A 15,000-nucleotide genomic window follows, 5' to 3' on the forward strand; every position below is an offset into this window, starting at 1 on the left:
TATTAAAAAAAGTTGATATGAAAATTAATGTGTATAATTTATGTTTTATTTATAAAATTGGGTTGAGAGTTTCTCTATTTTTTTTTATTATTATAGTATTGAAAATATAAATATCATAATGTGATATTTAATTGGTATACACTCAAAAATGAGTAAGAATTCTCTTCATTTCTCACAAGAAATCGAAAATTCAAAATATAATAATGTGATATTTAAAGGTGCAAATATATTTTATACATTTCAAAAAGAGTAAAAATCCTCTTTGTTTTTCAAAAGAAATGGAAAACTCGATTACTAACATCTAAAATTTCAATTATACAAAATATATATATCACAATTTCCGAATCACGTGTATTTATACACCCAAAATTTTAGACATTGAAAAACTAAAAATAGTGAAAAATTAAGAGAATATATAGTAATATAGAGAAGAAGTCAAGAGCGAAAATCAAGATGATCTTAACTGGAGTTTCAAAATTTATTTAAAAGTTTATTATTTATAATATAATATTCTTTAATGATATGAAATTTCACAAAATTTATTTGAAATTTTATTGTTTATAATATAAGATTCTTTTGTGATATGAAATTTCACTTGATCATATGAGATTCTTGATTTGAACTAGAAACAATAAATTTTAAAAGAATAAACTTACATATTTTTCTCAATAAAAACAAAGGAAGAAAGGTTCTTTTTGAAAAAAATAGAAAAAAATGTTATAATAGGATTTCTAGTCCAAGTCAGTAATATCACATACCAAATTTAATTTTACATCGTTAAAAAAACTAACCTCAACCCAAGTTTTGAGATAAAAAAATTTGAAATTTATAAAACAGAGGAACTAAAATCTCAAATTTAGAAATAAAAAAACTAAAGTTATATTTTAAATAAAATAGTAAGATCAAAAAATTATTTAATCATTTTTTAGGAATTGGATTATTTCTTTCAAGATACATTTTTTTTATTATAATCCGATTTTAGTTTGCTTTTTTTTTTTTTTAGATTTTGATTATTTCCCTAAACTTAAACAAGTATAGAGAAAAACTTCAAAAAAAAATTTTTGTAATTTAATCTAAAACAAACTAAGTTTATTTATAGGAAAACATTAGTAAATATATTTAAATTTTTCTAGGTCTTTTAGTTCACCAATCAACTCAAACTATTTATACGGAACAAATTTTTTTTATGATTTAAATATAATTTTGTTCATTTATCTTTTATTTAATATTCATTTTATAAATTGTGTATTTTACTTTTTGTTATAATCATAAGAAAAGTTATAATATCCGATAATTAAAATTCCTTCTAATAATTGTTAATATGTAACTAATATAATATTCTTTAAAAAAAATCAATTTAATTTAATAATAGGTTTGTACTTGAAAAAGGTATTATTGCATGATTTAAAATATATCTAAACTCTTTGAAACGAAATATATTTTATCAAAGTTTATTGTATTTTATCTTATGATCCTTATTAAAATTATATATTTAATTTTATAACTCATATAAGATTTAATTTCAATAGTTCATGACAATAATTACACAATTGTTTAAAATAGTTATGATAAAAATAATTATAATACATTATTTATAAAAAATAAAAGACTAAAAAAAATATCAAAATAAATAATAAATAACTAAAATTATATTTAATAACGTTAAGGTCAATATCAAGCTTGATTCTGTTGATATTGTAAGCTTGATCCTGTTGATACTGTGCTAATTATAAACCCATTAACGGATTGAAGATGACAAGAGAGTCCATATCCTCTCCATTGTTTTTAATATGCATCACTAGTGTGGCATTAACAAAATTTGATATTTCAATCAGTAATAGATTTTGACAAATTTTATCGGAGAACCAACATAAAATAGATTATATATAAATATTATTTAATTAATTTCATAAATTTAATTTTAGTGTAATGGTAATTTTAATTTTTATATATATTAAAAATATTCAATTCGAATCTAAATATTGGAGTGGTCATGGTCTCCCTTGTCATAACTAAGCTCCACCCTGAATTCAACACTTCCCATCGATCGTTGTTCCCACTGTATCATCACCGTTGCCGATTGTGTCACTTTGTCACTTGCTGCATTAGCCCTTTACCCACCACCGGTAGTTTCAAAGACAAACAATGTTTAATTGTAGTTATGAAACATTTTAAATCCACTATCATCAATTTTGAATATGGTATTTAACAAATTATGTATATCCTCCTTTCAATGTTGTGAGCATAAGATTTTATTTGAAAGTTTGAAAGATAAGAATGATGAGAGAACCGAGGAAAAAGGAAGTAAAAAAAGATAACGAAAATAGAGAGTAGTACTAGTCGCCCACTTTTTAAAGTGTTATATTTTTCTTCATTACACTAAAATCCTCCAACAATGAAAAAATCAAAATATATTAGATGAAAATTTTGAAAGTTTTTTGTGAGTGGGTGGAGGGAGTTGCATAACTTAGTAAATTTTGTATCACTCTTCATAATAATAACAATACTTTCAAAATAAATAAAATATTATTCATAAACATTATCTTCTGCTTCCCTCCAAAACACTCTACCAACCAAAGTAAAAGATTCATAATACTTCCCTACCAACTCTCAAACAAAACCTAGAGAAATTAAAATGATTCTTAAGTTTCCAAATGATGGTCATAGGGAGTGCAAAAAAACAAAACAGACAAAATTGGTACTAGAGCAAAAATTAACAGCGGTAAAGAGCAACATCCAAGAAAATAATGAGTATATAATCCTTAAAAATCCCCAACCCCCATGGAAAAATAAAGCATGTAAAAACACATTTCCTCTCTTCATATCCGCCTATGTCTGTAAAGAGTAATAATAACCTATATATACCAAGGTCATGAATGAAGCATCCGTAAAAGGAAAAGAAAATTTATGTCCCATACAAATTCCATCTTCTTCCCACAAAATATCATCTCCTACTGGCGGTAGTCTTACCTTTGCTTAACTCCGAAAGTTCCTCGATAAGTTTTCTCTCGTCGCCGCTAAGTTTTTTAGGAATCTCGACTTGAACTCGAACCAGTTGATCGCCCCTCATATTCTTTTTATTCAGCAGAGGAACACCTTTCTTGGCCATAACAAGTGTTGATCCTGGTTGTGTCCCTGCTGGGATTTTCAAATCTACCATGCCATCTACAGTTGGAACCTTAGTTGTAGTCCCCAAGATTGCATCGATATAAGACACTTTACAAGAGTATAAAATGTTGGTGTCTTCTCGTTTAAGCACGGGATCAGGGATTACTTCAAGAACAACAAAGAGGTCACCGGGAGAACCACCACGCCTTCCAGAATTGCCTTCATTTCGGACCCTTAAACGGCTACCGGAATCCACACCGGCTGGAACCTTGAGACTTATCCGCTTGGTTTTCCTCACCCGACCATCTCCAGAACATGTACTGCAAGGTGTTCGAGTTTCTCCAGTTCCGTTGCAAGAAGAGCAAGTCATTGACTGCTGAAAGATACCTAATGGAGTTCTTGTTGACGTGACAACCCGACCCTGACCACCACAAGTGTTACATCTTGATGATTTAGTCCCTGGTTTAGCCCCTGAACCGTCGCAAGTTCCACAACTCTCTAATCGCCTAATCTCTATCTCCTTTTCCACTCCGAAAACGGCTTCTTTAAAGTTTAAAACAAGACTGTAGTACTCATCTTCACCATCAACTGCTCCATTCCAAGAACTTCTTCCGCCCATGCCACCCATGCCCTCAAACAGCGTCTCAAACAGATCAAACGGATTGCTGAAATCCTATAATCACAAAGATTAATCATTTGTGAGAAACAATAGTATGTTATGCCAAATTAAAATTCTCTATAATCTTCAATGGTAACTTACCCCTGTGCCCATTCCAGAACCTTTAAGTCCTGCCTCCCCATATTTATCATATATGGATCGTTTATCATCATCTGATAAGACCTGCCAAAGAATTATAATTACATAAGATCATTTACAATTGGCCATTCATTAGGATCAGCCATGTTTAATAACCTCTAGTTTTACCTCATATGCATTACTAATTTCCTTAAATTTATCTTCTGCACCGGGATCCCTGCAGCATAAAGTGAATATAAATAATAGTTCAATCAATGATAAGCAACATTAGAAAATAAAGACAGGGTGGTTACAGGGCAAATGTAGGATAATAGAAAGCAGATAATGACAATGGGAAAGAGAGAGGAAAAAAACTCACTTGTTCACATCTGGATGATAATTTCGGGCAAGCTTCCGATAAGCTGAAACATTCACAGTGGAAAGATATGGTAATTAAATGATACAATGGAAAATTCTTGGGCAGTCTTGGGCAGAAATTTTCGTAGAGGATCATGTGCCAGAATTCTAGTTTTGGTTTGTTATGTTAGTCTATACAAAAGCCTCACAACAACATACAATACCAAAGAGCAATCAAAGACAACTAATTTTGAAATCTTCAATATTTGGCTTGGAAAGCTAGCCCCCATGTCCTTTATAATATTGAGAAGAATAACCGGGCATTTAGATTTGATTATCAGGACTTATAATGCATCCTTCACAGACATTCAATTAAAACCTTTTTGAGTAATAGTATTTCAATTAATCAAGGTTAACGAAACAGGAAGAGCAATATACAAAGGAGATAATCATTCGACGTTAACAGACTAGGGCTAATAATAGAGTAATTGGTTTCTGTTAATACAGAGATCACTGCTTTGCTAAAAAAAAGGGGTCAAAGGTGAATTCAACAAGTAATGAGAAAATAAAAACAATGAATTTGAACGCATTAACTGATGATGGAGGGATAATCATATCAGTCAGAAAAGAAGGGACTGCAGAAAAATACCACTCTTAATTTCAGATTTAGTAGAATTTCTTGACACCCCAAGGACGGTGTAGTAATCCTGCAAGTGGGACCGGTACATATTAGATATTCAGCCAATATATTGATGTTCAAGAGAGTTATATGACTTCAAAAAGAAATAATTTCACAAGGACCCCCTGTACGCGAAAACCAGAAAGGAAATCATTGTTGCCTAGAAAAGCATGACTTACTGCATCTGCTCTGACTATCAACCTTGATCCCCTTCGACGATTAACAGTTTGATATGAACCTATGTTAAAACGCAAGGTATCCCGAGCAAAAAAGGTTGAACTTGGGGCTGACATAAAGCTTATCTTGCTTGTAACACTGCAATGAAAATGATTGCTTTAATTTACACTCTCTGGCACAATGAATTATGTTGAAAAATTGTGTGCGTAATGAATAAGGATCTGTTTGTTTTAGATTTTTGCGAAATTGATTATTGAAAGAAGGGTCATGCTAAGAATAGTAACTTTGTCTTAGAAAGAGAAAAAACTGAACACTTCAAAATTCGAATACACAATTTCCAATACACTTTTAAAGAAAATTTTCAATATTTAGATCACCGACAAGGGCACTTGTTGGCATTTCCCTTGAAATAATTGAGATCAAAGTTATAAAATCGCAATTTGAATGGTAAATCCCAAACCTAATATCTGAATAGTGAGTCATAAATCGTATCAAATAATAAGATACAAAAGTTTAATGAAAATAACTCAAATATATCATATAAATGATGAAGTGTTTTAATGCAATGATTTCAAATGCCAACAACACAAATTAATCATGGCGTCACAAAATCATATGTTTTATGCCATAAGTCGAAGCAAGAACATAGGAAAGGTATAGCCAAAAAAGAGCTCGAAATTGTGAGCCAGTAATTGTATGAAGTCCTTGTTTGAGCAAGTAATTAATCAAGTGGACTTTGTAAGGGCCCTATTTAAGAAGAATGGAAATAGATGTATGGAATATTGAATAGGGTACGTTGAGTAGTGTCCCTTCAGTTTTTTACATTTAACAACGTAAGCTGTTTGGTTCTTTCAATTCTTTAATGAGAATTTGTGACAGAAAAAGCAAAAGATAAAAACACAAATTGTTGGATCGTGCAGTTCAAATCAGTGATAAAAAGTGCATGATTAGATTTTTTTACTTAGATTGTTCACTAGCTAAATCGTACCAAATTGTGCAATTTGAAGGTCGAAATAATTGATTTGTTTCAAAATGATACCGCAAGACATTGAAGAATTGATTGAGAAAAAACAAGACAATTGACTATTGGAATCATCTTAAACTGAAGACATCGAGTCGTAGACACGAAGCCATGTAAAAGAGCCAGGTGAATGAAAGGGAGTTTGGAAAAGTTGATTTTGTGTGGCTAATAAAGTATACTCAATTTTGAGGTGTAAATACAAGTAATTATGCAAGTCTCCCACCAAGAAACAATTCTACTCAGCGGAAAAGCTAAAAAAAACTCGCTTCTCTCAAAATCAATTCTACCCACGACAAAACTGCTTTTTCCCATAGTAAAAATTCGCCAAACGCATTGAAATGACTCAACTCCAGTAAAACCCCGTTGCCGCAGATTGATATTTAATGAGAAACAAACCTTAGTTTCAGATAATCTGAGTCTATATTCAAAAGAGTAGAGCTAGTATCACTGACAATTAGAGTAACAAAATCACATTTTTATACCCAATTGAATGGTTTGTTATATTATATCATGTGCCAATTGTATAGATAAAACTACCTTCCAATATACAAGAGCAACAACATTAAGAATTAAAAATATAAGACTCACTTGTGGCCTGATGATGCAAATTTGGCCAAGGTACTGGATCTAGAGATAAGGTGAGGACGAATTCCCCATTGAGTAGCTGATGTACTACCAAATGGTGTAACCGCCATCTAATATTATATATGTGTATATATATTCTCAAAAACACAATATATAATATAGAATTTCTGGATGAAATTCCTCTGGCTGCAAAAAAAAAAAATCAGAAAAAAAAAACAATAAGATAAGATAAAGCAGCAAAAATTGAAACTAGTCAAATTTCAAAAGAATGAAGAAATGTAAACATCGACTACAATTACAAATTCGTAATTCAACTTGCACGAATAAACAAGACTAGAAATGAAATTAATGGGATGTTGTTAACCAATTAAGATAAGGAGCAGAACGACAATAGTTCAATCTATAATGAAGGAGTGAATTAAAAAAAAAGTGTATGTGCCGCATAATTCGAAGATATAACGATGTTTATTTGAATTTGAATAAAAGATAATCCTGTTGGTGGTTGAGTTTTGGTTAACCTTTTAGGAGCTGCTTCGGAGTCTCTGGTGTGAGAGAGAACAGAAATGGGGAATTGGAGATGAGGAAACAGACGGTGTTGTGTTGGGAACTGGAACTCTCTCTCTCTCTCACTCACTCTCTCTCTAATTGCTTTGGTTATGGCTTTAAATATTGGATGAATGGATGAAAGGGAACCTGGTGGTCGAGTTTAGTTTGGTATACACCAAGGTTGCCTTGTCGTTCATTCTAGAACCCTAATAATGCCCCGCTCAACTCTCATTTGGAATGTAAAATTATCTTATCACCTTCAGTAATTCTCTATTTTCGGTCTTCAAATTATAAATGTTACGAATAAATTACTATTTTTAAACTTTAAATTTATGAAATTTTAAATTTTTTATAGTTGAACAATTTCAAATAATAGTTTAATATTTTATAAATTTTAAATTGACTGACATTTATAATTTTATTATTTAAAATCGTGATTTAGTCTTATTAAGTTGATCTATGAAAATTTTATAATAAAATTACAAAATATATATTTTTATTTAAAGTTAAGAGTATACTTTTTATTCTTTTTTAGAGTGAAATCAACAGACAAGAATGTAAATAGATAAAACAGATAATAATTTCCAATTAAAAAATTAATTTCAATCAATAAAAAATTGTCCAAAAAACACAATTCAAATTTTAACTACAATAATAATTTATCAAACTTTATTATTTTATGTCTAAATTTTAAATTATCAAAGGTTCATTCATTAAAAATGGAAGGATTAAGACAAAACAAAAATCAAATGAAATAATTGAAAAAATATTTAAATAACAAATAAAAATAATTTATATCCTTATTTCTAATAAAATAAGTATACAAACTCTAATGTAAATATAAATTTAAATAAATTTTTATAAACAAATTTAACTGAAATAATATTTAAATAAAAAATAATTTGTATACTAATTTTTAATAAAATAAGTATATTAACTCCAATGAAAATACAAATTTAAATAATATTATAAATAAATTTAATCGAAATAATATTTAAATAATAAATAAAAATAAGTACACAAATTATTTTAATATTTAAGTTAATATTCTCATTGAGGTACCGCGATTGGTCCACGTATTCTTCTATTTGTCGACTCACTTATTTGTAACTTTCATTTGACGCAAGGACAAAAAATAAAGTTTTTTTGATATTGCAATGACTAAATTTAAACAAATATTTTTTAAAGACTAAAACTGAAAACTGTTATATTTACAGACACAAAAAATATATTTAAACATTTGGTCCACGTTTTCTTTTTTTAATTAACGTTTTTGTAACGTCCAATTCACGTTACAGATCAAAAATAATTTTTTCTGATATTATAAAAATGAAATTCAAAGAAAATTTTTTACACAGGTTAAAACTAAAAATTATTATATTTACAAAAACCAAAAATATATTTAAACTTATTTATTTTTAAAATAAAATTTATACATGAACTCCCACTTTATATTCTCATGTTAGAAAGTGTTTTTTTTTATTATTATTATTCTCAAGAGAATAAAATGCAACTTCCAAAAGCCACTCGTATATATTTATTTGTTCTATTTTTCATTTTTATATTTTTACTTTGAACGAATTTAAAAAAAGTTATCATAAATATCAAGGACTAACCAAACATAAGTATGGTAATAATATTCCTCGTAATAGGAATCATAAGAATATCATTCATGAGTATGTAATTTTATAACTTGAAACAATTGCTCTATAATATTTTTGGATTAAGTAGTACCATGATCTCTTAACTTAAGTTTAATTAATATTTAAATTATTTTTCTTCAATTTAATTGTTTATTTTTTTTAAGTGATAATTTGATTTTTTATTTTTTTAAATATTAATAATATTATCATTTTTTTACAAAAATTCATCAAATTTTTCAAACAAAACCCATAAAATTAATTATTATCTTCAATATAATATAAATTTGAAAATTTTGATGATTTTTTTGTAAAAAAGGATAACATTGTTGACATTTTAAAACATAAAAGATCAAATTATCACTTAAAATTAAAATAAAAAATTAAATAAAAAAATAATAAATAACTAAAATTATATTTAGGAACCGTAGATACTATATATACTATTTTTCGCAAAATTCACAAACTAATACAATCTTGCTTTATTCATAAACTCAAAACATGCATTGAAAATTCAAGAATAATTTTTGTGATATATAGTATATACACATCCCTCGTAATAGATACTACGTTATCACTCCTGTCAAGTTTCAACTATAATATTAAACACGACAATATTTTAAATGTGGAGAGATTAAATGTATATTTGATTATGCAGTGAAAAATATTTATTTTGAATTAATTTATTTTATAAATTTTATTTTACTTAAAAACAAGTTGAACGTATGATGTATTATGTTTCAATATATTTATGTAAATGTAAATTAAACAATAAAATTTAGTATAAAAATAAAATATATATTTAAAAACTACAAAATTTTAATTTTAAATTAAAATTAATTTTAAAAATAAAATTAATTATATTTAAATGTAATCAAACACATCAAAATAAATTTTAAGCATCTATAATCAATTTCAGTGGCTTTAAACATCCAATTGAACATAGACTAATTAATTACTGTAGATATTTTTTAATTCACTAATGTTATATTTTTTTATGGATGAATCTATACTTTCTGTTGAAATGAGAAAATTACGTAGAACGAAAGCAAAAATATGAGAAAGAAATTTAATATCATCAAATAATTAATTACCAACCTAATTTAAGTAAGTTGAGTTTTAAAATTTTATATAATAATAAAAAAAATAAAAAATGAATGAAGAGCTAAGTACCTTGCTCCAAACGGAAATATATACGTTTTGATAAGCCTTTGAATATAAACCGACCTTAGCTCAGTTGGTAGAGCGGAGGACTGTAGTTGGTTACCCCAAGCTGATATCCTTAGGTCGCTGGTTCGAATCCGGCAGGTCGGATTTTTTCTCATCTTTTTAGCGCATTGTGTAAGCATGCCCTGCATTCTTGTTCTAATTCTCCTACGAGTCAACATAGGATTATAAATAATGTAGTTCAAAACAATTAGTATTTTTATTTTACTGAAAAACAATTAGTATTTTTATTTGGAAGATTATTAATAATTTATTATCCTATAAAACAAGAAACAACTATAAAAAATATAAATTTATCTATATTTAATTTTTTATCACATCATTCTTTGAAAGTAAACAAGTAAACTTAAGATAAAATAAATAAATAATTATTAAAAAAATAAAACTGCATTTAAAAAATATATAACTACCTTAAAGAGAAATAAATAACTATTTTATCAAAAAATAACTAACAAAAAAATCAACATTGTTCTTCTCATTTTTAACCATTATAACATTTTAAAAGATAAAAATGATAATTTGTTTTATTAAATTTTTTTCACAATCAAATATACTATTTTTTAATCATTATTATTATATACACAAATCAAAACAACTTAACCGTGTATTATTTGTTCAACTATATATTATCTTTGATTTTCCAATTATTAATATAACAAATGAGAAAATTAGTAAAAAAATCGAAAGTGTCATTTTCAATTTCAATAATTGGAAGAAAAAAACACAATAAAAAATATGAAATAAACATTTGTCATTGTGAAATATTAAAAGTACGTACACTGGATAAATATTTATAACGGATTCATAAAAAAATGAAACAAATATTTGTATATGAGAAATAAAAAAAAAACATAGGACAAATATTTGACAATAATAAATAAAAAATATGAGATAAATATTAATTATTAATACATATAAAAACACTAGATAAATTTATGTCATTGATAAATATTAAAAAAATATGTATAAATATAAAAATCGTAGGATAAATATTTGTCACTTATATAAAAAAATTAAAAAAATATTTTTCATTGATTAATATTAAAAAAATACAAGACACATATTTACCACTATAAATAAAATAAATTTTTTTGTTTGATGTCCAAATAATGCACATATAACATAACAACAATACACTACAGCTGTGTCAATACGAATTTCTAGTTTGATTTTAATGTTGGCTTAATTATAATTTTAATTCATCTATTTTTACTGATTTACAAAATTAGTTCTCGTATTTTAAAAGTTGACAGTTTTGATCTATTTCTCTTATTTTTTAACTAAAAAATATTGACGTAAGATGTTTTAAATTACGTAAGATATCATAGGATGACGTATAATGATTAATAATTATGAAATTTAAATAAAACATCGTAAAAACTTAAATTACAACTTCATAAATTTGTCATATTTTTTAATTTAATTAATTACATGTGAACAATTAACGCATTTAGATGGTTTTATATTATATAATTGTATGTCACGTCACTAAAAATATGTCAAATTGTCATTTTTTTAGTTCAAAAATATAAAAGAAAGTCTGAAAGTGTCGATTTTTAAAATAAGAAAATCAATTATGTTAAATGATAATAATAGAGGAATCAAAACTACGAGTAAATCTTTAATGTTTGAATAGGACAAATGATTATATCTAAAATATATGGACAAACATGTGCAGAAAGAACAAATTAAATTACAACAAAAATTAATTTCCAATAAATATGAACAACCGTTTTGTTTAATTTCCTAGTATTATATGATCATCTACGATAAGAAGTGTTGGAACTTAAGATAAGTACTAAGCATTAATTTAGAGTTAAGTGTCATGAACTTGAAAAAGTAGAAAAGTTTTATATAAGAGAGAAATAACATATTAGTAGTATTTCAAAGAGATATCATACTTGACTTGTGTCTCAAGGATATCTAATTTTGTGATGAATGCATTCAAATTGAATCGGATATCTAATTTTGTGATGAATGCATTTAAATTGAATCGGGTGCACCACTCTCCTACATCTAGACGGTGTGGTGAATTATTTTTTAATACTCGAAAAAAATTGATAGTTATTTGATCTAATTGCGTTTTAGTCTCTCTATTACTACAAATTTACGAAATGATCCTTCAATTTTGAAAGTCGACAATTTTGGTCTCTTCTTTAAATTTTTGAACTAAAAAAATGCAGATTTGACATATTTTTAGCGACACGACATACAATTCTATAATATAGAACTATTTAAATGCATTAATTATTCGAAAGTTATAAGTTTAATTTTTACTGCGTTTTATTCCAATTTCATTAGTTTTATCATTTTACATTATCGTATCATATGTCACGTTATTTAAAACATCATACGTCGTCATTTTTTAGTTAAAAAATCATAAGGAGGGACCAAAATTATCGACTTTTAAAATAGGTGAACTAATTTTGTGAATCGACAAAAATAGATGGACTAAAATTACAATTAAACCTATTTATTTTTAATGTGTAAGTTTTTCTCTCTTCGAAATTTTTTGACATTTTGTGTGTGTATGCGTTGATCGAGTCCTCTATTCTGATTTTGCATGTCAATTTTTATGTGAATCAATTCGTTTTTAGAGAACTGATACAAAAATCCCTCACGCGGATTTGTTCAAATCGATCGTAGAATTTATCGAGAATTCCACTTAATTCACAAATTGCACCATTAAAAATATATAAAAAGAACAATCTAATTCGCAACTTAATTCAAAATCATTGTTCAAAATTATTTTTTTTAAATGTTTCTCAAAACTCAAAAAACAACAAGAAAGTATCTCTAATTCTAAAATTCTAATATTAGCTTTGGTTTCATTGTTTGATGCAATAGCTTCAGCTCACTCACGCATCTTCATTTTCACCCAGTCCAACCTAAAACTTTCATCAACCCCACGACCGAAACTAAGGTATGTCTCATGCTTATTATGCGGTGGCGTTATTTGCTTTTCCAGTGCACAATAATTGATGGGATATTCCATGTAATGATTGTAATTCACACCAACCATTGCTAGTGCTTCAAGTGACATTTCTATTTCTATAGTATACCCTCATAAATTTTGGATTCTCTTGTTAATTTAATTGAGAACCATATTCGCGTAGGTTTGGTTTTAATTTTGAAAAAGTTAAAATAAATTTTAAAATTGTAAAATTAATTTTGACATGTTTAGATGTTATTGAAAAAGTTGATTTTATTTTGAAGTTAATATTTGTAGCTTTTAAATTCAAACGTAATTTTTATATTAAAATTTATTATTAAATTTACTTTTATTTAAATATATTCAATCATAAATCACTTTACATTTAATTCATTCAAAATCAATTCTAATGGGCACATAATTAAACATACACTTCCGAGAAAGCAAACAAGTTAATTATATTATTATTGGTACTATACAAGTTCTTTTTTGGCTGCTAAAGGGTTAATTAAAGGTTTCACGGGCTTTTCATGTATCTGAGGGAACAAAAAATACTACGAGTTTGATTAAGCTTCAAATTTCTGACTCTAATGGCACGAGCTTTTCTAGCAATCATCATGAATGACCATCTCTATATGGAGTCACTACCAAGACAATAGAAAAGTACTATTGTCAACGGATAGTTGTCTGACCAAAATAGGTAATAAATTTGACATATATATGGCATCTTAATTAATATACCGGCACATTTCTTTTGAGTTGGTATTAGTATTACTATATAAAATAATTTTGCAAGGTACATATAAATTAAATTCATAAAGAAAATGAAAAAGTAATATCTATATTTATTTATTTATAAATTGATATAAATATTCTTAAGCAAAAATTGAATATAATTAAAAAAATAAAAATAAGTATTTTATGTTGATTAATGAAAAGAAAATTAGAAAATATAAAGAGAATAAAAATTTAAAATTTTTAGTGTATTAAATTTTAATATTTTCTTTGATTGTTATATGATTTATTCTCTATTTTTATTTTATACTTAAATATTTGATAAAATGGTATTTTTTGCCTCTAAATTTTAATAACCGGCAATTGTAATCATTGTATAGAAATAACATTTTTAACCTCTTAATTTTAACATTTTTTTGTGAAAGTAAAATTAACATTGATTTACATGGAGATGTCTTTTTTATTATAAGATATAAGTTATGATTATTCTAATCCACTTGAATTTAAAATAATTAATATTATTTTAAAATTACAAAATTAAAATTAAAAAACACAAAATAATGTTTCTCCTTTGATCATCATATTCTTCCTTTTCACTTAAAATTCCACATCAATCTTTATTTCTAAAACCAAACTCATAACCTTGAAATTCGAAACTTTGAACATAATCTTCCTTCAACACAACAACAACATCGAAACCAATTCCTTTTATATAAAACAAAAAGGCAGTTGAAGAATCAGAAATGTCCAGTTAGTAAGTAGAAGGAGTTGAAGATAGAGGAGATAAATATTGTTTATTTTTTTTATTCAACTCAGTAAAAACATTTTTTAATTTGATAAATTATAATTTTTGTGTAATTTTGTGTAATTAAGTGATAAATGAATTTTTACTAACATTTAAATAACTAAAAAATGTCCAGTTAGTATGTGTACATCATTTAAATAGATATTGACCAAGACAAAATTAAAGCGATCAGACTTTTGCAAAATAGATTAAAATTATGGGATAAAAATACTATTTTTAAAACTTGAGCCCAAAATCAATGTATTTTGAAACATGGAAAACAAAAAATATTTATATTGATTGTAATAAAATACTTTTTTTTTTATCGTATATAATTTTTGCTTAAGGTGATTAATTTATGCCATTTTTAAATACTCCTATTTCCTTGCTATCATTATTTTCTTTTCTCAAACTACTAACTATCAATTTATTTTCAATTCTTTGTTATTTTTTTTCTTCTCATGGTCTCATTC

General features: G+C 26.3%; 1 protein-coding gene and 1 non-coding gene across 2 annotated transcripts; one reads left to right on the forward strand and one right to left on the reverse strand.

Moving 5' to 3' along the window:
- Positions 1–2,735: 2,735 nt before the first annotated feature.
- LOC101490942 (chaperone protein dnaJ A6, chloroplastic) lies at positions 2,736–7,423 on the reverse strand. Its single transcript, XM_004502358.4, has 8 exons — positions 7,182–7,423; positions 6,667–6,849; positions 5,060–5,195; positions 4,851–4,908; positions 4,224–4,266; positions 4,034–4,082; positions 3,869–3,949; positions 2,736–3,781 (listed from the first exon to the last, which is right to left on the reverse strand). The coding sequence occupies exons 2-8, from the start codon at positions 6,771–6,773 to the stop codon at positions 2,945–2,947; spliced, it is 1,311 nt and encodes a 436-aa protein (XP_004502415.2). The 5' UTR covers positions 6,774–6,849; positions 7,182–7,423; the 3' UTR covers positions 2,736–2,944.
- Positions 7,424–10,071: 2,648 nt separating this feature from the next.
- On the forward strand, positions 10,072–10,163 carry TRNAY-GUA (transfer RNA tyrosine (anticodon GUA)). The gene is given in 2 exon segments: positions 10,072–10,108; positions 10,128–10,163. It is a non-coding gene; the product is annotated as a tRNA-Tyr (tRNA).
- Positions 10,164–15,000: the final 4,837 nt, after the last annotated feature.

Source organism: Cicer arietinum, chromosome 5, assembly GCF_000331145.2.
Source record: "Cicer arietinum cultivar CDC Frontier isolate Library 1 chromosome 5, Cicar.CDCFrontier_v2.0, whole genome shotgun sequence".
In the NCBI taxonomy this organism is placed as follows: Eukaryota; Viridiplantae; Streptophyta; class Magnoliopsida; order Fabales; family Fabaceae; genus Cicer; species Cicer arietinum.